Source organism: Podarcis tiliguerta, assembly GCF_965153285.1.
Source record: "Podarcis tiliguerta genome assembly, chromosome: 4".
In the NCBI taxonomy this organism is placed as follows: Eukaryota; Metazoa; Chordata; class Lepidosauria; order Squamata; family Lacertidae; genus Podarcis; species Podarcis tiliguerta.
Genome location: NC_139537.1, coordinates 42695428 through 42722059, shown reverse-complemented (window position 1 = coordinate 42722059; position 26632 = coordinate 42695428). Strand labels below are relative to the sequence as shown.

Sequence of the window (26632 nt, the reverse complement as noted above, 5' to 3'; positions counted from 1 at the left end):
AAGAAAAATATCTGCAGGATTCTCCTTTTGTTTTTCATTTCTTGCACAACCAGCAGCTTTAACAAGTGGGTAACTGAAGATTTCTGAGCACTAAAGTACTATTGGGATTTCTTTCTCAGTAATTAATTTCTTTTCCACCCTCCACTTCTATGTAAAGGTCCAAACTATAAATTGACAACGAGCCAGCTGCTACAAGTGATGGAATGTGAGACAACAATACTAATTGGGAGTGGGGGAGAAAACTCCATTAGCTTAACATTTTGATTAGTAGATGCTTTTATTTCACAAAACTATAATGAATATTAATTTCACATAGGAATTAATTGAAGTATACCACTGTGTATATGTGCATTTGTGAATTACGATTTTCTATGCAGACATCAATGAATAAACTGATATATTAAAAACAGCCATGCTGATGCGCAGTTATAAGGGAATCTGTGTATTACTGTTGGCATTACATGGTGCTGGCAATTTACCAGTCATGGATTTAGAAGGTATACTAAAAATACATTTAAAACTCTTGCATAAAATTACAGTCCTTTGTTAGTGCCTGTTAGGACTGTGGAAAAAGATGATCATCTGGTATCTTGGACAAGTAATGCTCTGCAGTTCCTTTCATACCATGAGCTAAGGGGATCTTTTTAAGGAACACATCTGGGTCCCTGAAATTTTGCTGATTCTATAATGCTTGCATTTGTAGACAACCCTCTTACCCTGGAATATGCCCAGGATTTAAGGCATCCATTACCTGAAAGTGAGCATTTGGCCCTGTTGACCAGAAAAGTCAGGAAGATTATTAAGGAAGGCTATGCTTTGTATGTTTTTGTCTCAATGTAGACCTCTATTGTAAGTAAGCTACCAGCATCTCAATAAAATTGTAAGTGTTCTATGGATTGATACTAGCCTAAACAGTAGGATTTAGAAATGAATTTACCTAGAGCTGAAGCCAAGGCAGAGGCACCTACAGTGTGTTGATGGAACATACCAAAAATCTTTGACTCTAGAATGGCCCTCTAGTGCAATTTTCCAATATCAGGTTATGTTTCCCAGAGGATGCAAATTTAAAGCAGGATGAGGATAGTTCAACTGGCAACACCTTTACAAGTGATTTACTTCTCCTGAAACAAGAGGCACTTCTTTTTGTGCTTTAGAAAATGATGAGTGTTTATTTAACGCAGCCACAGTGCTGAAAATACAGAAATCGTTACAATTCAAGAGCCAAATGATTTTGCATTGTTCTTTGCTATTATCGTCATATAGTTCTTTAAATATATAGTTAACATGAAAAGAATAAAGCAGCACTGATCTGAGAAAGCAGTTCATCTAGAAATGCCATCAGCATGTCTACATAGCCCGGGGATCCACCAGATACTTAATTATACTACAAAGAGGACTGAAATAGGTGTCAAAATTGACAAGCAACAAAGCTATCTGGGAGCTTCACAACTTGGTGCAAAAAATGTGCAAAACAACCCTGTCAAGATATTCCAGCAAACTCCCCCAGACTAGCTGGCTCTAAAAAGAGCCATTAAACTTGTCATTTTTAAAAATAGAAAACTTTTGAACATCCCAAGTGACAGATGTCAAGCTTCATGAATGCATTAATATTCATGAAGCAACAGACATTCAAAATTACAAGCCAGGATAATTTATATCCTGATTCTTATGCCGTTGCAACCCACCCCAAACTCTCAGACACGAAGCAACTACTAAATCCAAACGTTTTATATAGCGCAATACTTCACACTTATTTCAAAGCTGACATGGAGAAGAGATACATTCTTGTTGATAAATAGAGTTTACCACTGTCTAAAAGGACTATGATGACAGAAAATGCGTCAGGGGGGAGAGCACAGAAATGCATCTTGCGCCAAATGCAGGAAGTTTCCCAAACGGAGGCAGGATTCAATCCCCTTGGGGCCTTTAAAGGAAATTAGTTTACTGCATGAAGAATGCATAGACTTTGTGGAGAATCCCAACCACTTTCCCCAAGATAGTATGACAGTTGTGGGGAAATCATATTTCTCCCAAGCACGCCATCTGCTACTTGCTGATAAAGGGAAGACATGATTTCCGTCCCAGCTAGTGCAATCTGTAGGGCTTTATGGATTGTGGTTCTGCAGATGCCAAGGGCATGTTTTGGGTAGTGTCTCGCTATCACTGGAGACCAGAGATACATCCTCTCCCTTCACCACCACCCTGTATCTGAATCGTTTAAAAACCTTTTAAGGAAAATAATTTACTTTATTTATCTTGCCTGCTAGAGGTTAACCTCTCTCCACCACAGTACTGTAGCAGGAACACTCATAAAGACTTTTAAAATGTAAAACAAAACTAGGTAGATATTTTGTGGGCATTTTTTTCCTTCCGCACAATTCAGCAGCATACCAAAGGTAAGCCAGTTAGTTGCAAAAGGTATTTCATTTCTAATGCCAACTTCGCTAATAAAGATATGGGGAAATCCTTAATAAGTAAGGCTTGCAGTTGGAATGTGTCCCAGATTCTATGAAACCACTGCTTAATCTTTATAAATCGACAAACATTTAAAGCAATATGCCAGTGCTGAACGAAAGCATGCTATTTCAATGTGATTACCATTCAAACAAACATTCAAAACCATATTTCTACAAGTCTAGGGGGCAAGAGAGAAACACTACCACTTAATGTTCATAATGCAAAGCACAACTGATGACTAAGGCTACAATCCTATATACACTGGCCCTACGTTCATATTATTAAAACTTATTCGTCACTTTTTTCTTTTGCCAATGCAACCGAGTGACTTACGATAATGAATAAACAACATACATTAAAGGCACCATAGAATAAAGCATAGAAAAATCTAAAGCACATTCTTGTTTTTAAAAGGCAGGATTATTGGTCCATGCTCATCTATACTGAAATGCAATGGCTGTTTCAAACAGGAATCTTTCACAGCACTATTTAGATGCTGGGGGTTGATTGCACCCAAAACATCTGCTTACTACTGGGCTACAGGCAATCCTTTCTCCGAATATGCTTCAAATGTTTTGAAAATAGCCACCGTTGAACACAAACACCTTTTGAGCAAACATTTATTGGCTAATACTGCACCAACAGCTCATGAATTAAGCAATGTTTCAACCAGGTATAACTTTTAAAAATAATTATCTTAGTTATTATTCTAATTATCTTAGTTAATGATTCCCTTATGGGTTCAGTCAGACGGTTTAAAATTGTGGGCCCCTGTGTGCAGCCCTCACTGGCATCCTGCTGAGTATGGAAAATGGTAAGAGCCACTATTTTGTCTTCTGTACATGAAAATTTGTGTTTGATCACACAGAGTTCAGTAATAGGAGATGCCATAATGTATCTGCAGGTCCATTTCTGTGCAAACAGGCATGCAAGAATAGACACAGATAATGTTATGACTATCATTTTTTCCCCCTACCCTACCATGTTGTTGATTTTAGCAAGGCTGGTTAATATATGTAAGTATCAAGTAATGTGGGTGGTACTAGTCATGGAACCGTCATCTTGTACATACTGGTACATTCTGGAATGAGTCCCAGAAATTAAACAGCCTGGTCGTTTTTTAAAAAATCCAGTGTGAGCCAGAAAGCATCAATGCAAAAAACTGCAACTAAGTCAGTACTAACACGCCATTTAAAAATGCCACTCTTTGTCTATGATACAAACTACTGTGTTTAGTAATTAAAAATATAAAAAACTTGCTGGAGAGAGCATTTGTGTATATTCAGTGTTGTCGAATATATTTTCATTAGCCTTGGCAACTGCATCACCCCAGGAATATCTTACAGGTAAAGAGGAATATCTTACAGGTAAAGAGCAAACTCCCACTCAGTCATGAAGCTCACTGGGCCAGTCACTTACTCCCAGCCTAACCTAACCTTCCCCACAGGGTTGTTGTGAGGATAAAATGGGAAGGAGGAAGCATGTATGCCTCCTTGAGCTCCTTGGAAGAAACTGAGATTTGAATGTAATAAATAAAATAAACACGTGAGTCTGCCAGACTTTTTGTCCATCTAATTCGGTATAATTCCTCCAGCATTCTCCAACCTACTGCCCTCCAGAGATTTTGGACAATTCCTATCATCCCTGTCACCTACCATGAACTGTGGAACACAGCTCGCTAGTGTCTTTCACCTGATCCAGTCCTTTTAACTGGAGATTTCAGGGAGGAAACTTGATACGTTCTGCAAGAAAAGAATGCTGTCTAGGACCCTTATTCAAGGCCCATAGCTTTGATGCACTCATGAAGCTCTCCTGGCAAAGCAATCTATGCATGGACGTCTTCCTTCATTTAAGTCAACAGTTAGCATTTCTTACTCAGGAGCTTCGGGTATATATTACAATTTGATACACAATAGGCTCTGGACTGAATGCTATGCCTTTTAAAATGTAAAGGGGAAATTCTTTTTCCATTTCTTTTATAAAATTCTTGTATCTGATGAATACATTTATCTTACTGAGCAAATGAAAATCGTCCAAATATAGCTCCCCTACATTTCGGAAGGAGTTACCTTCTTTTTCTAGAACTACATCAATTTCAGCCCTTAGCAGAAAGGCATTTAAATTTTTATTGTATTCTCTTACCTCTCAGCAAAAGAATTTACAAGGCAAACATTAAATAATTCTTCATGGATATTCAAAGTTAGATGACATATCTGTATAGTATAGAGCAGCACAGATAAAAACAAAACAAATGCTTATACTGACAGTAAAGAAAGACATTTGGCCAAAACAATCCTACTGCTTTAGGATGACTGCTGCAATATGGATGGACTGCACAATGAGACTGTGGGAAATGTGCAAAGAACTAAATCCATATTTTGAGTGCATCTTAATTTTATCAAATACAAAGTTCAAAACTACTGCAGAGAAAGAAAATTGTCTATCTGCAATTACACGCCACAGGTATTACTCTATCTGAAAAGACAATAAAAGGAGCCTATAATGAGATTTCTAAATATAAGTGCAACAAAACAATATGTGTAACCAAAACAAATGACCCATGTTGCATGGATATCAGATGAAGCTGGACATCCTATTTGATTCCTTTCAATGTGTCATCTTGTCAAGATGTATTTCAGGAAGAAAAACCTAAGCACACAGTGAAAATGTATAATACATCCATTTGCAGGAATTTACATGGCTCAGCAGTAAATACAAAGTACAGGAGAAGCTGAAATATATATGAGATTTTTAGGCAAAGCTGTCCCAAAAATGATTGCTCTAAATAACAGCAAGGTAGAAGTTAAAGGCTTGAAATGCTTTTTTCCCTTGCCAGTGAGGGTTAGAGATAGCTTAAAGATGTTGAGCAAATTTGTGTGTTTTTAAACATATGTGAACTAAAGCTGCTCCCATTATTAACAAGGGTAAAAGCTTATCAGTTTACAAGATGCCCAATTAACTTACTGTTTTTAATTCCCGTTCCCAACTTCTTCTACATTTTTCCTTCTAATATTTAATATAACAACTATTATAGTGTTGCAACACTTTCAAACACTTGTGACATTGCCTAAAATTCCAGGAGACAGTATGAGCAATCCATATTAATTATGGCTAGAATTATTCACCAGACAACCAGGTGAGAAGGCCCATGCATTCAATGAGTTTTGCAACTTATCACAGTTGATGGGCAGTCAAGAAAAAGTAAGCTTTCTTAGTCCTAGTTCCTGTTCTCAGAGAGTCCCGGATGATATTTGACTTTCTCAAATTGACAAATGCTCTCAAAGCGCCTCAGGAAAAAAGAAATAGGAAACATCTCATAAGGGAAAATCTCACTAGACTTCCAGGCTCTGAGAATGCCTAGTATAAACCCTTGGATCCTAAACTATGAAAGCTTTCAAAACAAAATTGCAACATAGTTTTAAAACCAAGCAGTAGCAAAGAGTGAACAATGTTACCTTGGCTATAATTTTTTTAACAAAACAATGTGATAAAACACTGTATTTTAACAGGATTGGAGGAACCTTTATCCAAGTGTTTCATGCAATGCATGCTTACTTGGAGAGAGAGACAAGAGGGAATACAAAACTTTGAAGCAAGTTAGAAGCAGGGAGATAAAAAGGGGCAAAGAAGGGTCGGAAAAGAGGTGAAATGGAAGGTAAATTCATACACTGACAGCCAAGGATATTGAGATACTGTATCAACTATTTTACATAAGGACTAACAGAACGTTATCGCGTTCAGTCTCTGTAGGCAATTCTGGTGGAGTGTATGCTTTTTACATGATGCAAACCCTTTTATCTTCTTTCTTCTATATCTTTGACAAGGAAATGCTTTGAAGAAAGAGCATTAAAGGGTTTTGATGAGTCACACGATGCGGTTCTGTTAAGTGACATTAGTCCATTCGCCACTTTTCATGCAATCAGGTTCGCTACAGAAAGACGAAAGAAAAATTGGGGCCATTTGTTTTCCTAACACAGCTGTTTGATGGAAGGTCCCAAATAGTGAACTCCAATGTCACTTGGGCAAATTGTATATTCAGCCCATGTGTTTCGGAACAGAGTTTTGTGCCTCATCTGCTACACTCACAATATTTACTGAACAATTTCGTCTCTAGCATGTGCCAGCTTTTTCTTTTCTTTTCTTATTTTATCATTTTTAGACTATGTTTCAGTACAGATATAGATATATTTCCCCAAGAGGTGGTGTTGTAGCAAGTAGAATGCTGGAATAGGAAGACACAGATCCTGGCTCCCACTTCACGCGCCCTTGGGCCAGTCACTTACCGTAAGGATAAAATAAGGAGGGGAGAATGATGCATGCGATTTTCGGCTCCTTCAAGTAAAATTGGTATATAGATGTGATAAAATAATAATGAAATACTGAAATGAACAAAGAGACAACACATATCCAACAATGTGATCCCACAGCACATTTCCCAGGGTAACTTTGTCCTACTCTACTGCACTTACATGTAGCACACCAAATGCCAGAGAACGGAAGGGGCAGCAAGAGACGCCCCCCCTATCTTTCCCTCTCTGTGCAGCCTTGCAAGTGGAGAAGGGACATTGGTAGAAGGGGATGTTTTGGCAAAGGTGTGTTCGGGACACCACCTGGGAACTCATGGGATTCCGCAATGGGAGAAATATGGGATATAAATGCAAAAGGGAAAACAAATGATCTCACACAGTCAGCCCCACAAATAGCCCCCCCTACATTCAGTGGCAGGTTGTGTCTGAAGGGAGAAGATGAACAAGATAATTGGACAGACACAACCTGCTCAATGCTTCTTTGTGGGCTTCAGGTCAACGCTATCTTGTGCTATTGCTTGAACATGGAACTGTTTACATGGGCCACTCCAAAAGTCATCCTCAGCTGCATGCAAATAAAGAAACTATTTAAAAAACAACAACATTGATCTCTCTCTCTCTCACTCACACACACACACACACACACAAACACTTAAAAGATGTTCTTACTTTTGGAATTAATGGTTGAATCATAATCATCTACCACATCTCATTTTAGTTCTCTTTTCTTTTGAGTTGCTATTAGTCAGTCCTAAATTTATGCTCTCTCCTTATATTTCCCTATTTCTCAAGTGGGTCAAAATTGCGGTGCTCTAACTTGATAATACATCAAATGCTTTACCAGTGGTCTGCTACAAACTTGAAAGGCTTAATATCTTGTAATTGCCCTGCAACCCATACTTATGGCTCTGTATTAATACAACATGAGTGTGCACAGAACATACAAAGGCAAAACTACTGCCCTATAAATACAGGAACAAAACAAGAGTGGGAGGGAATGAAAAACACAGTCATTTGTAGGAAGGATGGCTCTGATCAGAATTGCTGCTGTGGATAAAATTATCCTTTTTTTGTAAGTTCAAATGGCAATATTTTCTCTTGCAAGCGGGAGCAAAAATTACCAGGTGAACTTCTATTCATGAAAAGAAACTGCGATAAAAAGTTACAGCAATAAAGATGGCAACAAGCCCGATAGTTACAAAGTTTTGCCAAAGCAGCAGATGGCCCAAATATAAAATAAGTTTCCTCACATTAAATTCAGATTCCATTTAAATTAATTTGGCTATAATAATTTCTCTGCTTCCCCCTCCCTGCTTAGAGGGAAAAACAGTTTTGAACATTTGTCTTCTAAAGTTCTAAAAAAGCAAAACATACACTGTCACATCGGCTGCAGTATTTCCTTTAAAACACACAGAGACACACAACTGCGCAGTGGCAAGCATGGAGCAATCAAGTTACTGTGAAAAATGGCCTTCTTTTAAAAAGGTATACTCAGCTGGTGAGGAACAATTCCTAAATATCAAATAGAAAGCAGTTTTGAGGAAGGCGGCTAACCAAGGACAAAATTGCTGACTCCTGCTTAGACTACTACAACAATAAAGCAAAACTTGATGTAACGGGCCAAATCACAGAATACATTTTTCATTTCTACTTCATCTACCCTATGTTAGGCTTTAAAAGAGATGCTTAACTCTTTTAACATTTGTTCTTCACTAAGCATTTACCAGGGGTGTGCGGAGGTCGGGTTTACATTCCAGGGATTGCACCTAAAGCCAAACTCATGCAAACTCAAAACACATTGGGTGTAATGGCAGCTGGGATGGCCAAAGTCTTTGTGGGCTCACCATATTTAATCTTCGGGTTACCTTTGCTTTGTTGCATCATGGTGACTAGTCGGGAAGGAAGGACCAGAACATCTTGCTCTGGCTTCATTCAGCAGTCTGGTATTTGTTTAGTTTATCAGGATTATAGTAAATGGAAGTTATTCTATGAAGATGAATGGCATTTAACTGAGGAGGGCAGGGAAGGAAAGGCAGAGAAACCAGACATCAGGTCACTGGAACGATGACTAGGAAAGTCACTCTGTCACACACACACTGTCAAGCTCCTGGAAATTTCAGAGAGAAGGAAAGAAGGAAGGCTTAAGGCTTACAAGGAAATGAATCCGGCCTTCAAACTCCAGAGCAACCAATAGAGGATAACTCTTTATGATGCTACCATGGCATACATTCCAAATATGGCATGTCTCCAGTACATAAGGTCAAAAATGCAGCTGATTATGCAAAGCTGCTCAGGGTGGAACTGATTATAGCATTTCGCCTGAGGCCATTTGTGATGCTACTGAGTAAATATGGGGAGGAGAAATCAATTCACTTCATTGCTTTATCCAGAAGAATTAAGAGTGGCCAATAAATTAATAGATTTGATGTGAAGAGAATGCAACATTGAGTTCTTTAGGATGCAATTCTAAACTCACCTACCTGGGAATAAGCCTGACTGAATTCAATAGGAGTTACTTCTGAGTACAGTGGAACCTCAGTTGTCGGACAAAATCCGTTCCAGAAGACTGTTCGACTTCCAAAACATTCAACAACTGAGGCGCAAAGGGCTGCTGGCAATTTCTATTGAGAAAATGGAAAAACGTGCAGTGGAAGCTGTTTGATTTCCAAGGCGCATTCGAAAACAGAAGCAATTACTTTCGGGTTTCCAGCGTTTGGTTTCTGAAACGTTCAGCTTCCAAGACACTCAAAAACCCAGGTTCCACTGTAAATGTGATTAAGATTGAGCTATTACTTAGGATCAAGTCTGAACAGACTTGGTAAGCCTTACTTCTGAGGAAGCATAGCTAATATTGTCCTTTTAATCTTGTTGGCATTAGCAAGTGACTGATACTCTTTTTAAAACATCATTATCTTTTGAACATAGATATATGAATTTTGGCATGGAGTGTACTACAAGTTGTTTGGAGCACAACTTTATCATCCCATGCCATTAGCCATACTGGCTGGGTCTGATGGAAGCTTGAGCCAACCTCTGGGGAGCTACAGGTCCCATTCTCACCCCCTCCACAGTAAAACATGAAAGAGATACAGATTATTTAATCCAGATATGGTGTGATTATTGTCACCTATTCCAAAATCTTCCTTTATGACTCTGACTGGGAATAGTGATATACTCGCTTTATTTGCACGTATCTACAGCAAGTTCTATCCTTGAATCTCAAGAGATTAGTAAGAGCACTCACAACAGAAATGAAAAGTTAGGCATCCGAAAAATACCGCTTCTGAACAAAAATCTGTGATGGGATCAAAACCTAGGCTGGAAGCCTTCCTTGGAAAGTGCTTTGTGCTTGAAATACAGGAAATAAATTGCTTTCCCCCCTTCAGCGTCCATTATAAGCAAAGTCAGTAATGCATACAAAACCATTTTATAAACTTGTTATAAAGACTCACTTCAGAGCCTCAAAAAGAAAATGCTTATACATAATAAAATGTATTTCATTGCAATCTGCTTTCTCCCTTATGAGATGCTTTAGAATAGCTGATTTATAAAACACAGCTTTTAAAGTACACCATAATTACATAAACTGATAATATTTTGAATAAATTTATAGCAATCAAGTTAACTACAGTAAGAGTGCTTTTATTACATATTCTAGATTGTTACATATTTAATGGCTCATTGAACAAAGAAACAATCATTTTAATTTTTTTTACTTTCTTAATACAAACAGTAACTGCAAGCAATAAAAAGGGGAAGAAGTGCTGAAATGATGAAATATTATCTATACAGTGTTAAGTAAGACAAAATTCACCCCTTTAAGATCCGGATACCTCTTAAATTGTACACAGGCTGAAAAAATGATGTTATTTATTATTTATTTATTTATTTATTTATTTATCTTAAGAAAAGAGAAAAACTAGCTATTTGAATTGGAAGCATCAAGAAGTGAGACACAGACAGTGCTGAAACTGCATAAAGCAGTGTCCTCTGCAAGACAACTGAAGAGGAAGAACTTCCCTCAGTTTAATACCAAGTCTCTTATCTTGTGTTCAGCTCTGTTCCACACTCCAGAATGTCACTGTTCCTAGTTGCACAGTGCTATAGGGATAGGTCTAGTCTAGTCTGGTGATAACTGAAAACATTTAATAGGCACTGCCTTCCTCTTTCATTCCCTTCAAGCTCTATCCAGGGCTGGTATAGCTACTGATAGGTTAGTATGGTTGACAGAGGGAGTTCCCAGCATGGGAAGAAAGTGAGGTGCCCCTTTGTGCTGGTCTTTTTGTGCCAAATGGGAATATTCTGGTGATGCTTGCGTAGAAGAGCGCACACACAGATTGAGGTGCATAAGTGTTCCATCCTAAAATTAAAACTCATTTCTTGACTATAGCTCATGGCTAAGGAGAGAGCCTAACTAGGATGCCCGGTTTGGACCACATGCTAAGCCAAACCTTGGCTGAGCTGATACACCACACTAAGCTAAAAAAACAGTGGGTTCCAGTAAGCAAGGTGGGTTCCAGTAAGCCACCGTCTGTCTTGCTTCATCATGACAACCAGGCCTATATTAACAGCCTCCACAGCATTAAAACATTAAAACATATTGATTCCCTCAACAATGGACTATCATGCCACCTTAGCAGGCACCCTATAATGCCAATTAAGCTATATAAAGCAGCAGCAGCAACAATGGCAACAAACAGAAAATAAAGGAACACTGGAGTAAAACTACTGGAGTAAAACTACTGATCAAATATGACTTATATCTGTTAAAGTCACTGAAGAACAGGACTTAGCGTAGCACTAAGAAGATAAATGAGAAGGGCCGCAGAAGACAGAAAGATTCATAAGAGAACAAAATGTCTGTTAAATGTTTGGTACCCACAAGATTTAGGACTTTACAGGCCAAACCAGTGCTTTGAATTATGTCTGGAAACAAATTAGAAGCCAGTGTATATCTTTAAGAACACAGGAAATAAGTTCATCATGGTTTAAAAAGGGGGGAGGACCAGTAATTTATACCGCTTCTTACTGAAGTAATTATTGGGTGGCTCTGATTCCCATTATCACAATCTCAGTTGAGAAAAGCAAACATTTAGGAGTTCAAAATATATATCATACAAAAAAAAAGAACAGAAAAAGCTACCAGTAAATAAGGTAAATTGAAGAAGATTAACTAGGTAGTAAGTTAGTATATAAAGCTACCATTTATTTATTTCTGCCCACTGTCATTTGCTAAGTGACCATATCATGGTTTAAAATCTTGCTTAAATTGTGTTGAAATTTCTGGGATAAAAAAAGCTAAGAGAACACATTTAGAGTTAACAACTTCAGCAGTTTCTCTGTGTTCCCTTCTACAAATAACTCTGCCACATGGCAAATACCGTCCGCCTTGTGCAGCATTGTCTGAACAAAGCAACTATCAACCCTACATATGCTAAACAATTTATAAGGACAATGTGGCAGATTTCTACTGGAGTTCTTTACACTATAGAAGGAAACAAATTGTGGGGTGTTCCCAAAGAGCTGCATTGGAACTGGTGTTTTAAAAATTATTTTAGTGAAATTATGGCATAGTTTTCAATGAGGTGGTAAACCTGCATGTAGCCCATAGACTGTAGATGGGAATTCAAATGCCTGATTGCTCTTTCATACCAGAAAAATATGATATAAAGAAAAAAAGGAAGAAAACTAGCAGTTAAGGAAGAAAGGTTCTAGGTTATTTCTTTTCCTTACATAGTAATTTTCTACATCTTGAAATCTGAACACTTGAGTCCCCACCTGCAGTCTGAAGTAGTAGAACCAATTCCCAGTGAGAACTTTGCTCTGGAGTAAACAACAAGTTTTCAGGTGAAATAAAGATGGCAAAATCCTAAACAGAATAAAAAGACCTCCAATCTTTCCAAAATGGATGAATGAGGAATCAAAAGACAGGTGAGGGTCAATGAAGCGAAGGGCAGTAGTTCCCAACCACATAATACCCAAGGCAAAGGTTTTGGCATCATGGCACACAGATCAATGGGGAAAACAACGACATGTATTGTGATTAATAGGTTAAAAATTCAACATTTGCAGCTGGCTAGAGACTGAAAATAAAACAGTGCATGTACAGATGTACAGTGCATGCACACACACAAACACACTTCCAACATCCCATCAGATGTCGAACAAATAAACAACTACCTGACATTTAGAAGATATCTGAAGGCAGCCCTGTTTAGGGAAGTTTTTAATGACTAATGTTTTAATGTATTTTTAATTTTTGTTGGAAGCCGATCAGAGTGGCTGGGGAAACCCATCCAGATGGGCGGGGTATATATAATAAATTTTATATTAATTATATTATATTATATTATATTATATTATATTAGGAAAAAACACCTTTCCTCAAGGAAAGGCTATAGGGTTTGGTGGTTGGAGGAGGAACACATAATGATATGTGTGAAGAAAGGAATCTCACTCTCTTTCTAACAGAACTAAAAATAAAAGGTCACCCTTTTGATTTATGAACGGATTCATGATGGGTTTAAAATTGAGGTATACTGGTTTAAAATACAGAATTAAACAATGAGAATTAATTCTCGGAAATCAGAGCAGATTTTCTGTGGGGTGTCAAATAAGAGAAAGGAAAGGGATGGGGGGTGCAGCTCAAGGGGTGCATTCACCTTTGGTCACATGGACAGTGGGTGTGGCTCCCCCCACATTATTGCTTGCATGAACATGCAGGCCATACACTGCCCTGAGTAAAAGGACTATTGATCCTTCCCCACTCTTCAAATGATCAGAGAGATGAGTTGCAATCTTTATCCTCAACATAGTACTGAGCTGTGTGGAGTGTTTTAAACCTTTTTGCCCACCCCAACACTGTGATGGATATCAAAATCATGTCAGGACTCTCTATGCTGTTTTTCAGTGGCAGAAAATTAGGTTGAAGGCAAGCAGGCTGTGGAGAGAAGGCTTGGGGGAAAGCTAGTCTGACCAAAATTCCCTAGCATTCAAAAACAATTTCTTCGGACTGCAACATCAGCAAGCTTCTTTGTGGGTCAAATCACCTTTATCAGATGTTTTAAGTTCATGAGAACATAAGCAGAGCCTGCTGGATCAGGCCAGTGGTCTATCTAGTCTAGCATCCTGGAGAAGCCAGTATAAGTTGCATTATCAGCTGAATTTGAGGGAACCAGTTGAAGGATCTGTTGTGTTGAGCTATCACAATTGCTTTTGTTTGATTTGCTCATTGCAAACAGCTGAAAGTATGTAAATTTTGATAATAAGCTTAATTTGCAATGGAGGCTGAATAATTTTGATCACAACTGTAATGGAGGACAGTGTCCTATACTTAACAAAATATCCTAATGGTAGTCCTGGTTAGTAGTCCTGGTTTTGTTCAAAGTGGGCTGCAAATCCTGCAGACAATTGACTGGGCTTACCAGAAAACTGAGTGGGAATCCCTTCCAAGTAAATATGCATATGTTTGCATTATCAGCCAACGTGGATTAAATATTTTTACTGTATTGCGGAACAGTTAACAATATGCAGATGGTAGTAGAAAGCACACATATTTGCTACCACTAAAATTATGCTTCAAGCATTAAATTTAACATGCTTGAGTCAACTCTGCATCATGTTGGACTTTTAAACTCTGAGAATAAGTGTATTTAATTTTTTAAAGATAGCTTCGATAGAGCACAAATCTCTAAAGTGATTCTTTTTTTTTAAACTAAGCTTATTCAGTGATGCAGTCTTCTTTAGAGCAATTTAACCTGAAATAATAAAAACACCAATAAAGTGTGAACGCAATACTAAATCCATCCAAGTGTGGTTCCTACCATGGCAGAACACTCTTGAGCACTGCAGCTACAAATGCATTTTTCTCCCAATGCATCCCACAGTGAAATGAATTAAGCAGCTGGGAGACAATTTATTCATAATATTTGACATAAGTCAGCTTTAACTTTCTCTTGTTTTTATTTGAAATTTCTAGCATTTTGGGCAGCATGCCCTTTGTAGAAATTCCCTCACATTTGATAACCTTTGTTGTATATATTGCGGCCCAGGCTTTCCAAATCATCACAAGCAACTTCAATTGAATTAGTAACACAGAGTTTCAGTGATTTATTTATAAACACCTTCCATTTCTGTCTTTATGAACCCCAATCCTTTAGGTTTGTGCATTCTCTAAACAATGCATCCAGCCCTTCATTTCATGCATAAATGCAGCACACACACACACACACACACACACACCACCAGTGTACTCAGTTTCTCTAACTGCTCAAGATGTAAGGAGCTCCTTCAGGCTTCTTGCTTTCTCATATATAAGCAAAAGTTTCAACTATGGTATTTATACTGACAAATTAATTCTATTGAGCGTTATACATCTATAATCAAAGTTTCAATTCACTACTTTTCCACCGAAAATGTTAGGGGAGGCTATATACTATACTATAATTTTTGTGTTTGTGTGCAGATGCACATGTGCATGTGTGTGTGTGGTTTGCAGCTCCTTAATAACCTGTTCAGACAGCAAAATCCCAGCCCCCTTTTATTTTAAATGTGCCAAGACTAAAAATCTATTGATTTCATGAGAAACGAGTCTCAGCATGAATCCGTCGCATTTTCTGCTATTGCAAGGTACGGAGAGAATGAAATTATTCATTAGGACTCCTATTGCTAAACATTTCTTCCTACAGATCTGTTACCCTGCAAAATATACCATTTATCATACCATTTTAACACTGCACATGTAATAGTAATCCATCACAAGTCAATAGATTTCTCTGAATAAAACTAAGGAAAATGATCTAGCTTCCAGCAGGGGAAGCGCAACAGGGTTGGCCATATCTATTTTGGGCTTAATATGTATGTTTATTTCCTAAGAAGTAGAAGTCCTCGCTAAAATTCATAGTTAACCCTGTGCAGATTGATAGACCTTCAGGGCCTCCTGTCACCGCATGGAATTGCTTTTGCAAGCAGTTATTTGTTTGAGAAGCCAACTTGTCTCTATCATCCCATCATCTACAAAAGCAAATAAAACAGATCTTCCTTTGGGGGTTCATAGTACTGGATTCCTAGAAAAAGCAAGAAAGGCAATCCACAACTCTGAGGTGCCCCATGCCTGACACCAGTTTCCCACAGTCGGCAGCCATGGCGCCTGGGCAGCCCTTCCACCTCCTACCCCCTTGGTAGGTTCTCCTCCCTTCTTAGGGCGAGGGAGGGAGGGGAGGGAGGGTCTTGCTGTCAGTGGAAAAGGGGGGAAAGTATGGAAGTGGGGAAAAGGGGGAAGTATGGAAGGAAGAGTATGCTGCCTATCAACCACAGAGTAAGCATATTGAACATGATAGCCATGTTCAAATATATAAAAGGATGTCACATAGAGAAGGGAGAAAGGTTGTTTTCTGCTGCTCCAGAGAAGCGGACATGGAGCAATGGATCCAAACTACAAGAAAGAAGATTCCACCTAAACATTAGGAAGAACTTCCTGACAGTAAGAGCTGTTCGACAGTGGAATTTGCTGCCAAGGAGTGTGGTGGAGTCTCCTTCTTTGGAGGTCTTTAAGCAGAGGCTTGACAACCATATGTCAGGAGTGCTCTGATGGTGTTTCCTGCTTGGCAGGTGGTTGGACTCGATGGCCCTTGTGGTCTACTCCAACTCTATGATTCTATGATGTCAACAGGGCCATCTTACCCATAGGCGCTAGGGGTGTGGGGCACCTGGGCGCCGGGCTTTCAAGGGCGCCAGACCAAGATTCCGGGGCCCGAGAGTTGAGTCCGGGGAAGAGCCCGCCCATCGCTTTGTCGCGAGTTCAGGGGCGACAGAGCCAGCAAGACGCTGAGGTAGGCGGCCAGCTGGCTCTGTCCTCCTGCGCGCCTGGGACTGGGCAACCGGGGTGTGTGTGTGCCAGGCAGATCTTTGCACTCCGGTGCCGCATATGCTTAAGACAGCCCTGGCTCTCAACATCACCATGTAAAGTGTGAGGTGTCAAAGGCAGGCAAGAGATGAAGGCAATGTGGAGCGACAGTGTTATATGCCCCAGGACCCACATCCCCCTAGGCGAAGCCCTGGGTTGGAATGGGGAGGAGCAGGCATGAATTCAAGGGGTCAGGAGAATTTGGCATATTCCTCCACTAATTACTATTTTGTTTACATGTTTGTTTTTCTTATCTAGGTGAAAAGAATAGCTGCAAGCAAGGAAATTAAAGTAACAAGGACAGTTAAAAGCTTGTAGTGTGAAGCTGTCTCAGTTCACTTGTAACACTAAGACCATTTTTGTGTTTGTCTGGTTAATAATCCATGGTTAAGCTGCTGGGCCTTGTCTGCATGAGCGAATAAACCATGGCTTAAGTGCTACATGTGAACCAGCTTGCTGTAACAAACTGCACTTTTGAGGGGCTCCTCAGACGTTGCTTATTGGAACAGTTTCAACATGGCCAAAGTCTCAGGCTTAGACCCTCACCATGTAAATAAGGACTTTGAGCCCAGCCTGTGCTAAATCAATGTGCAAACTACATGATTCAGATGTGCTATTCAGCATGTCACAATAATTTTAAGGTAATATAAAAATTACTTTGTATAAGCTATGTAACATAGTCAAATGATAACAGTGGTGCAATCAAACATATTGATGTTGGGAAGGGACCAAATGGTCTGTTTGTCTATTGCAGGTCTACTCATTGTAGATTTCACTTGACTGTAAAAACTGCAATGATGGGGTTGTGGGAAGAACCCCTTACCTGTCCTCTCGCCTTCTCTCTACCTATCTCCACGCAAGCAAACTTGTAGATATGGAACTTCTGCTGCAGAGAGATGCTTCACTCATCCTGTGGCTGAATGTGACCCACTGGATTTACATGTAGATTTAGATTAGCTTTAATAGATTTCTTACCCAGCCTTCATCATGAGATTCCAACAATGGAATTGTTAACAACAATGAAAATATACAATATTTTTAAAATCAGTTACAAGACATCTGCATTACATAGCTTTCAACACCAGCTGAAGATGTCTCTCTTCGCCAAGGCTTTTTTTTTTGGGGGGGGGGAGGTGTGGATTATTATTGCAGCCCATTTGTAATTAGTATTATTAGTTCTTTTACACATACATTTATTCATTAAGAGAAATTAATTGGCCTTATCTGATGGTGGTAGGGGGGCAATGGGAAGGAAGGGAAGAACAGCAGGACATGAAATTCAAACAGTGGGTGGATGATAACTACTTTAATACTGCTTTAAAGCCTAATTTATAGATGTGTTGAGATAAGGGATTTTATTTGGTCCCTATGACAAAGAGATGATGAAGAGAAGACACCTGCTGCAGGAAAGGGACTGCCAGAAACATCATGGGTGAGTTGTTTCTAGGACCAAGCTGAATCTGTCAAGCTCCCCTTTTATTTTTGGAGCTGGATGCTGCAAGTTGTTAATGTAATTTTGTTATATTTATAGTACTGAAATGTATGTGGTTTTTTGTACTGCACCATTGTTTTATTACGTTATGAAATTGTTTTTCCACTTTTGGATTTTGAAACGCATTGCTGTTTTCTTTGTTATAAGTCACTTTAAGCATGATATGTGTGTGTGTGTGTGTGTGTGTAAAAGTGGCATACATATAACATTATGAATGAATGACACTTAAGTAATTCCTATTGTAGTCAAACTTTCTATATAAGGGCATTTCTCCCAAACATCTCCTCTTCAAGTTTGCTAAGTTGTTTACTTTGATTTCTGTCTACAAACTAACTGCACATACATTTATTATCTTTTTTTTTCTGCAAGGGGGAAACATATGTATTTTACTATCAAACAATATTAGAATCATAGAATCATAGAGTTGGAAGAGACCACAAGGGCCATCGAGTCCAACCCCCTGCCAAGCAGGAAACACCATCAGAGCACTCCTGACATAGAATATTGCTTTGATATTATTTCACCACTTATTTGTCAGTGTTCTAAAAGTACCAATAGAATATGACTGCAAAAAATATAATCTCCAAGCTATTCATCAAGGTAATCATGCATAAAAGAAAACATCTAGCCCAGGCATACACACACTCGACCCTCCAGATGTTTTGAACTACAGTTCCCATCATCCCTGACCACTGGTCCTGTTAGCTAGGGATGATTGGAGTTGTAGTCCCAAAACATCTGGAGGGCCGAGTTTGCCTATGGCTGATCCAGCACAAATTAATATATGAATATTCTTACAGTTCCTCAGATAAAATAAGACCACAGAATCCCATCTTTAGCAAGGCCTCCTGGCTCTTAACACCACAAAAAAATCTACAGGTAAACATGGTAAACATATTTGCAATTGTACTTGCAATACAGTGACAAAATAATGTCAGCATGCTTTGTTGTTAAAATAATTTACAGCATTCTACAAACTGTATTTCAATAAGGAAGACTGCCTATCTGTGTGCTTTTTCCACAATCTAGACACCACCTCAACATACTTAAGAACATTTAGAGGAGCAACAACAATGCTGAAAATAGGTCTACTCTTTCCTCTCCTCTTGCTGCTTAGAGGGCATTGAGTGGGTGGGGACAGTACTGGCAGGGCATCCTGGGAGATGAGGCGTATGTACAGGCCGAGGGCAGGGCCACTGGTGCAGTTCTGAAATTGCTCCAACAGCAAGACATCATTACAGATGGCATGTGCTTTGCTAGCCTCAGGAGCCACAAATGAAATGCAGAAGCTGCGAGGGCAGTGGCATCCAGTGCAGCAGAGTAAGGTTCTTGGAAAACAGTTGCACTTAAGACTGGGGTGCAAAATTTGATATGTAGGCTGACAGTAATCTGGAAACTTATGGAAAGATGACCATCGGTTGGTCAGCCAATGGGATGGGAAATCTGGGAAAGAACTAAAAGGGAAGAGGCCAAAAGTCATTTTATTGCATCTTTGGGGCAATGATTTGTGATTATTTAGAGGACAACTGATTCTCCCTTGCTGACTTTCAGCACCTGAAGAAACAGGTTTGCAGCGTGGAGGAGGGAAAATGATGGTGGGTGATAAAGCCACTTGACAACTTGCATAGATGAGACAAGGAAAACCTACCGAAACAGGGCAAGGATAGACTTCCAGCTGATCTAGAGCAAGGCCTAAAACTCTGTGCTCTGAAACTTTCATGCAGTAGCTACAGAAAATAGTAAATCAGCTTTGTTGATCAACAACGAATTAGACTACAGCATAAAAGCTTTCTATGGATAACTTTTCCACAAGGCAAAAGAGACAAAAGGTTAGACCCAGACATAGAATGCAATCCTACACCCACTTGGACTGGAGTGAGCCCCATTGATATCAAGAGTTTTATTTAGTGTGCAATCACACAAATACACCCTTGAAAGTCAATCCTGCTCCAGTCATACTGAAAGCAGTTATTCTTCACTAACTTGTCCTTTTGATTTCAATGAGTCTGGATGCAACCTCTTGAGTTGTATATCACGACAAAACATCTTTTCTTTTTTGGCACGGAGTTACTTACCCATGAAGTTAAGATAACCCTCTCCTCCCATGGCATGAGTTATGAGGCGAATCATTTTATGAAGCTGTATTCCTCGATCAATAACTGGAGTAAAAGGTGAGATGATACTCATGTTCTCATACATCTCTGCATCCATCAGCCGAAACGCCAGGGTCTTGTCGCCAACAAGAGCCTGCGTTGACAAATAAAGGGGTGAGGAAAGAAATCTTCTGCATTTCATTGGTTCCTAAGCTACAGATTAAAGACATGTTCTAGTACAAATAAAGTAACATGCTGCCCAACACAGTTAAACATTAGCAACTGTGCTCCTAACAAATGAGCTCTGCTCACCTGTCAATTTTGGCCTGCCAGGGACGGAAGAGATAAAGCCCTTTGGCCAGAAAAGCTTCCTTGCTTTGATCTCGATGTATAACTAGGGAAGGGACTCTCATGCAATACAAAACCCTGAAGAGCAGTGGCTGTTTTCTGTTCCTAGAAAAAAAGCTTCCGGTACTCACCATGACCTTCTTCCCCCCTTTTCTCTCTATCACACTCTCTCCTGCACTGTCCACAATTAATTAACGCCCAACTTTGCACATCCATTCCCCTTATTCAACCTCTCCCTCTCCCTTGCCCCATATGCTCTTCACACCCAACCAGCATCCCACCGCTTCCCTTCCCCTTCTCCCACTCGCAACATCTGCACTCACCTCTACAGCTTGGCCCAGCCACAGAACGGAGGACGGTAGTACTTGCAGCAAAGGCTGCTGCCTCCTTCCCCTTCTCTCCCTCCCTCCCCGCCCACAGACATGCCTGGGTTTCTGTGTTCACCAAAATTTGTTATCCTTCTTCAAAATTTCCCCTAGGTCTTTGAACAGTATCTCAGAATTTCAATTTTCCTCTCAAGCTTTGTACCTGGTCATGACTCTCTGCATACGCAATGTATTTCTCTCCGTATCTCCTATTTGTTAGTGTGAACACTATATTGCCCATATCCCAGTCTTCATCCTTAAGCTCCTTAATTATCTGCAAAATTAAAAAGGAATCATTCAAAATTACTGTTGTTACACTGTATCACTTTTTTCCACGCTTCCCCCTCTGAATTGTCAAGCTAACATTCGTATTCTGATTCTTTCAGACGAACTGAAATGGTAAAAGTCTACTTTTTGATGTCCCAAATGGTATTCTTCTTTCAACTCCGTAATATACTGTAGCATTTTAAAGTCCATATTTTACTTTTCTGCCAAAACAGCTGCCAACGTCTGATTATTAACTATGCATGTCAGTGTTATTTAAATTGATTTTCTCTATACTTCTGTAAAACAATGAGGGCTACTTGCCATCATTTTAATGGTTGACTAAATGTAGCAATTTCACTGCTAAACCTTCCTGTTCCTTATTATGCAATACTGCATAAGCCTCTGATGATTGCTGAACCTTAAAAGAAGAAGAGTTATTTCTGTAGTGTTTTACTGGGTATTTTACTGTCTGGCATGCAGCATAGGAAATGCTTGGAGCAAGTTAAAAATTAATTAATATCAAAACAGGCTAATCTGCTATTAGACCGTGTCAAAATGAAAAGGCGAATTCTTTACTTTCATGTTGTTAATCTATGTGACAAAGTAGCTTGTGTGCAAAAATACAAAAAATGTGCATACCATCTTTTTCTTTTGCTTAATATTGAGCGCCAGGTATACAAACAAATCTTTATTAGGCTACATTTTTATTGGAAAGAGGATTCACCTTCAAATATATGCAGGTAGGTAGATAAGTATATGATTTACGCATAAAAAAAAAGGATGTATAACTGTTTTTTGCTGTTAATAGTGTTTTATTCAGGACTGTTCACATAAAAGGGAACCAAACATGCCTGCATTGCCAGGACTCATACTTTGCACACTTTTCTTCCTACCCTGTTCAAGCTGGATTAACAAATATTATCATCAGGGAAACATAGCTTTGGAGAAAAAATGGCTCATGAAGGGACTAAGAAAGACATGTTCATATCAAATAGCTTAATAAAGGGTTTGTCTTCAGGGAAGCTGGGTCAAACACCGCAAACATGTACAATTTGTTCTACCAGACTATTTGGGTGGGGGACTGAAAGAGTGAACTATGTTGAAGTAATGGATGTCTCTCAAAGTGCAGAAAAAGGTGATCCTGCTGAACTTTTATTTTTGCAGCTGTCTAATGCACGTACTAGTTACTTTTTTCTCTTAGTATTTCAGTTCACATTAGTCTTGTTGTGTGCCTGTTGTAATAATTGTTACCAACATTTAGGTGTAATTTAAAAACAGTCCCATTCACTTAGGGATTTGATTGCCGAGAGATATTCTGCTTAGCAACCCTGAAATTTAGCTGTGAGGATATTTGATTGTTTGCAAATGTTTCAAAATTATTTGCATGGTTTTTATTGATTTGTTGTTTGATGCCTTGAGCTCCTTTAGGAGGAAGAGTGCTATTAAAAACAACAACAGCTAAGTAGCATTCTTTCTATTAAGAAAAGAACCTATAGCAGTGTTTGGATTTATTCAGCATGCCATTATTTGGGGTGGGTGGGTGGGAGACTGTTACATATTTAAACTGTTATATTTTATTACCAGAATTTGGCAGGTTTTAAACAGAAGTTTGTCTAACTGTAATTAAGTCACAATATTTATAAATACAAAATTAACGTGTCATCATAGCCTGGTCCTACTGACGTGCACAACACAGATCCAGATATATTTTTAAATATTCATTTTGTTAGGTTTGCTGTAAGAATGTATCAGAATTCAATCCATAAAACCAAGGCCATAATTGTCATAATATCAAACATTACTGCAACATGGCGCATGCCACTTTGGTGAAACATATAGCAAGAGAAGATAACACTCCCTCTTAGTTATCCTAGCAGGAACAGAGGATTTGTGGGAAGGGAGGACTGAATGATTATCCTAAAATTATGGCAGTTTAGTAAGACAAGACAAGATATGTGAAGCCCTGATTAACTGACACTGAAAATGCTCTAAAGATTTAATCTTGTTAAAGGAAACAGAGCTAGAGCTGAGAGAGGAAGGGAGAGAGGGTGAGAGAGAGGGAAAGTCTGACCTGAATCCATTTGTCAGGAATTGCCATGGCCAATCGATAATCAAATCCAGTTCCTCCTTCTGTTATTGGACAGCAAAGGGCAGGCATTCCAGACACTTCCTTGAAAAACAATGCAATGTTACAAATCAAAGATCACTGTCCAAACAGCAAGACCTTACCAAAAGTTGAAAAAGCTTTCTGGAAGAGGGGTGAGCTGGAGAAAGAACTACAAAAGCAAGAACCTGTGGTCTGCCAAATGTTTCTGGACTCCAGCTTTCAGAATTCATGACTGCTGGCAATGCTGGCTTGGGTTGATGGGAGTTAGAGTTCAAAAACATATGGTTCATTTCCCATAAAGTTCAGGAATTGGGTTGTTGTATAACTACTGTGTAAATCATGTAAAACTTTAAAACCCACTTATTAAGAACTGCATAGCACCAACCCAGTATCTCCATGAGAAGGGTACCAGGAAATTAAATAAAAGTATCCAACAAGTTCTACCAAGATATGGAGTGGAGATAGGGAGAGAAGCTGAAATGGATTATTTCATGTGCCTGTTCTTAGATGTTCTTGAAATGCAATGTGAAATATTAATAAAGGACACAATTCGACTGTCTGTTCACTTTCTCTTTTACATTATATCATTTTTATACATTCCATTAATTATATACTCGCATAACAGAAACAGAATTTGATCACGGGCAACGGTGAGAGATGCATTACCTCTCTAACACATTCCTCGCCCCTATGTGTGTAGGGAAAGCAATGGAAGAACCCATTTTCAGTGGAGAATATTCAGAATATTAAAAAGAATTCTGTTACTTAATTTTATCAGACAGGTCCTTACAGAACAAGACTACAAATCGATCCTACTCTAGACGAAAGCGTGCTCCTCTCCTGTGGCGCCAGTCATTCCACTATCATTACATGCAAGCTCAAATTCATGCTAGCCATTTGTAATTTAGAATGATATCAATAGTTCCTCCCTCCCAATTTCGTTCCACCATGAGCATGTGGATCAATTCCACATTTTGTATAGAGGCTCCCACTAGACAGAAAAAATGATGTATTGAAGTTGAAGTAGTTTTCAATTTAAGTAGAATAAATTGAAGGCACATCTTGTTAAAAAAAAATCTTAAATCAGGTAATGCAAACAGGCTCTACTTTGCTTCATTGGTAGGAATACTGATAACCATATTGTGGCTCACTAGATGATGGGCTAATTTTACTTGAAATGAACCCCAAAATCAATAAGACAATTTTAAGTTTAATATATCCCATAATTGCTTCATTTCATCAGTTTCTGTTTTAAATACTTGATGTTGTTGAACTTGTGTGTTTGTGTGTAATGGTTTCTTTTGGTGGAATATGAAATTCTTATTTCCCATGCTTACATGGTAAGAGAATATTTTACATTTTTCATTTTAGAATGAAGAAGCTGGTGGTACTGCCCATCTGAAGTATTTAAGTGCTGACATACCAATATTTATGTGTGCCTGTAATTCCCTTTAATTTTGTTTTCCCAGGTTGAATATAAAATAGTTGCCTGTAAAACAGTTTCACAATGTAAAATGCTAGCAGGATTCTAGACATAATTCTTTGATCAAAATAACTGCAAATAACTTGTTCGGGCCTTTCAGTCAAAGTTAGTGCTTTGGAGTTTAATCATCTTACTGTGCAAATAATATTCCTTTGCATCTTCTCATTGATTTTGTTGTTTTGTTCATAAATCATGCATACAGACCTAAACATTCCAAAATATCTTCTTGATAAATCTGAAGTGGGCCAGACATTTAGGGCTCTTAATTTATCACAGATTAGAATTTTCAGTGATACATATATTAGTTCATATTTGTTTCGAAAATACTAGTTGTAAGCTTTCAACACCTTGAATAAAACATTTGTAAATCATAAAGAAACTCACTTATTAAACAGGCTAAGAGTTTAAAAATATTTCAGACGATCATACTTTACTTCAGAATTGTCAGGGCTTTCTGAATTTAACATTTGTGAAATAATGTACCTGTGACTAAATTATAGAACTAGTTTATCCAAATGTATTACTAGCAATTAGTGAGCATCCTAAAATAAAAAGTTTTCATCTTTTGTTTACCTTCCTGAGACTGTAGAATGATTCTTTCGTCTCCATTTAGACACTAGTTTCTTTTGCTTTTGATATCCTCAAAAGCTTTTCAACTGCTTGTTCTACTATCGGTATATGTTGGGAGGGGGAAGACTTACTTGTTTCTATATTGCTATTTTCTCATGAAAATCAATAATATATATATAGAACAATGAAATAATGGTACATTAAAATTTACTAAATAGCATCTATCAACAAACAGTACATTCCATCGCAAGCTGAGTGAATTCATGTTCCTGTTATTTAAATGAGAAAGATTTAAGCATGTATTTAAATCTCCAATTCAAATCAATTGATTTTAAAAAATACAAAACAAGAAGCTTAACAGCGGCTGGAACTTGCTTAAAGATAAGTACGTGGCTGCTAATGTAATTGTAATTGATTCAATTAAACTGTATTTCAAATAATAAAACAGCTAAAACTAATTATGTCAACATGTATTCTAAGAATTACCTCTGCTATCGTTATACATTCTGGATGCAAGAAATGTATCATGTGGTTTGCCATCATTAGGTACGCTAAAGCTTCATCATCAACGTGCATCCCGAAGTATTCATTGTAATCTCCACTAAAAGCTGTGCCTAATAAGACAAAATCATAAAGTCTCAAGAGCAGGAAGTCAAAGCTGTAGGCTTCAGCCCAAGATTTTCAAAAGGAAACTATTAACAAATTTGAAATTATTGCATGGCTACACTACTGCATGATAATTTGAACATCACTGGTGTGCAGATTAAACTTACCAATACCATGATGGTGATACAGCATAGATGATATGCCATCAAATCGAAAGCCGTCAAAGGCATACTCTTCTATCCACCACCTTAGGTTGGAAAGAAGAAATCTTAAGACCTCCCAGCTGAAAATAAACAACAACAAAGTCTAAATATTAAGGCGTACAATCTATCTTAGATATCCTATGGTTTCTATGCAAAATATTTATTTTCTCATAGTGAAATATGAACACGGTTCTCATTTTTCTTCTTCTCTCCCTGATTTTTACAGTGTGCATTTTTTGGTGATATTTAAACAATTATCCATTCTAGTGGACTTCATGTTTCATAATATCAATTATCCTTTTATCATCTCTAGTTAGGTTAAGGTATGAAAGGAGGAACATCCCAAATTAGTCAGCGACTGTGAACAGTTAGGTCTACATAAAGGGCATTAACTCTACTGAAATAAATTGACGGTGCTCTTAACTATGCA

The 26632-nt window shown here is 38.4% G+C and overlaps 1 protein-coding gene across 3 annotated transcripts in view; it reads right to left on the bottom strand.

Annotated features, from left to right (window-relative positions):
- GBE1 (1,4-alpha-glucan branching enzyme 1) overlaps positions 1–26632 on the bottom strand; it is a 147245-nt gene that overhangs the window by 32500 nt on the left and 88113 nt on the right. For all 3 annotated transcript variants that reach the window (XR_014510823.1, XM_083439249.1, XM_083439250.1), the window contains exons 8-12: positions 26167–26282; positions 25880–26007; positions 23305–23403; positions 21130–21240; positions 20236–20407 (exon numbers count right to left, since the gene is read on the bottom strand). Coding sequence is in view for 2 of the 3 variants with exons in the window: in XM_083439249.1 (XP_083295375.1) it covers positions 20236–20407; positions 21130–21240; positions 23305–23403; positions 25880–26007; positions 26167–26282 (626 nt within the window). In the remaining variant the exon portion in view is untranslated. The remainder of the gene's footprint in view (positions 1–20235; positions 20408–21129; positions 21241–23304; positions 23404–25879; positions 26008–26166; positions 26283–26632) is intronic.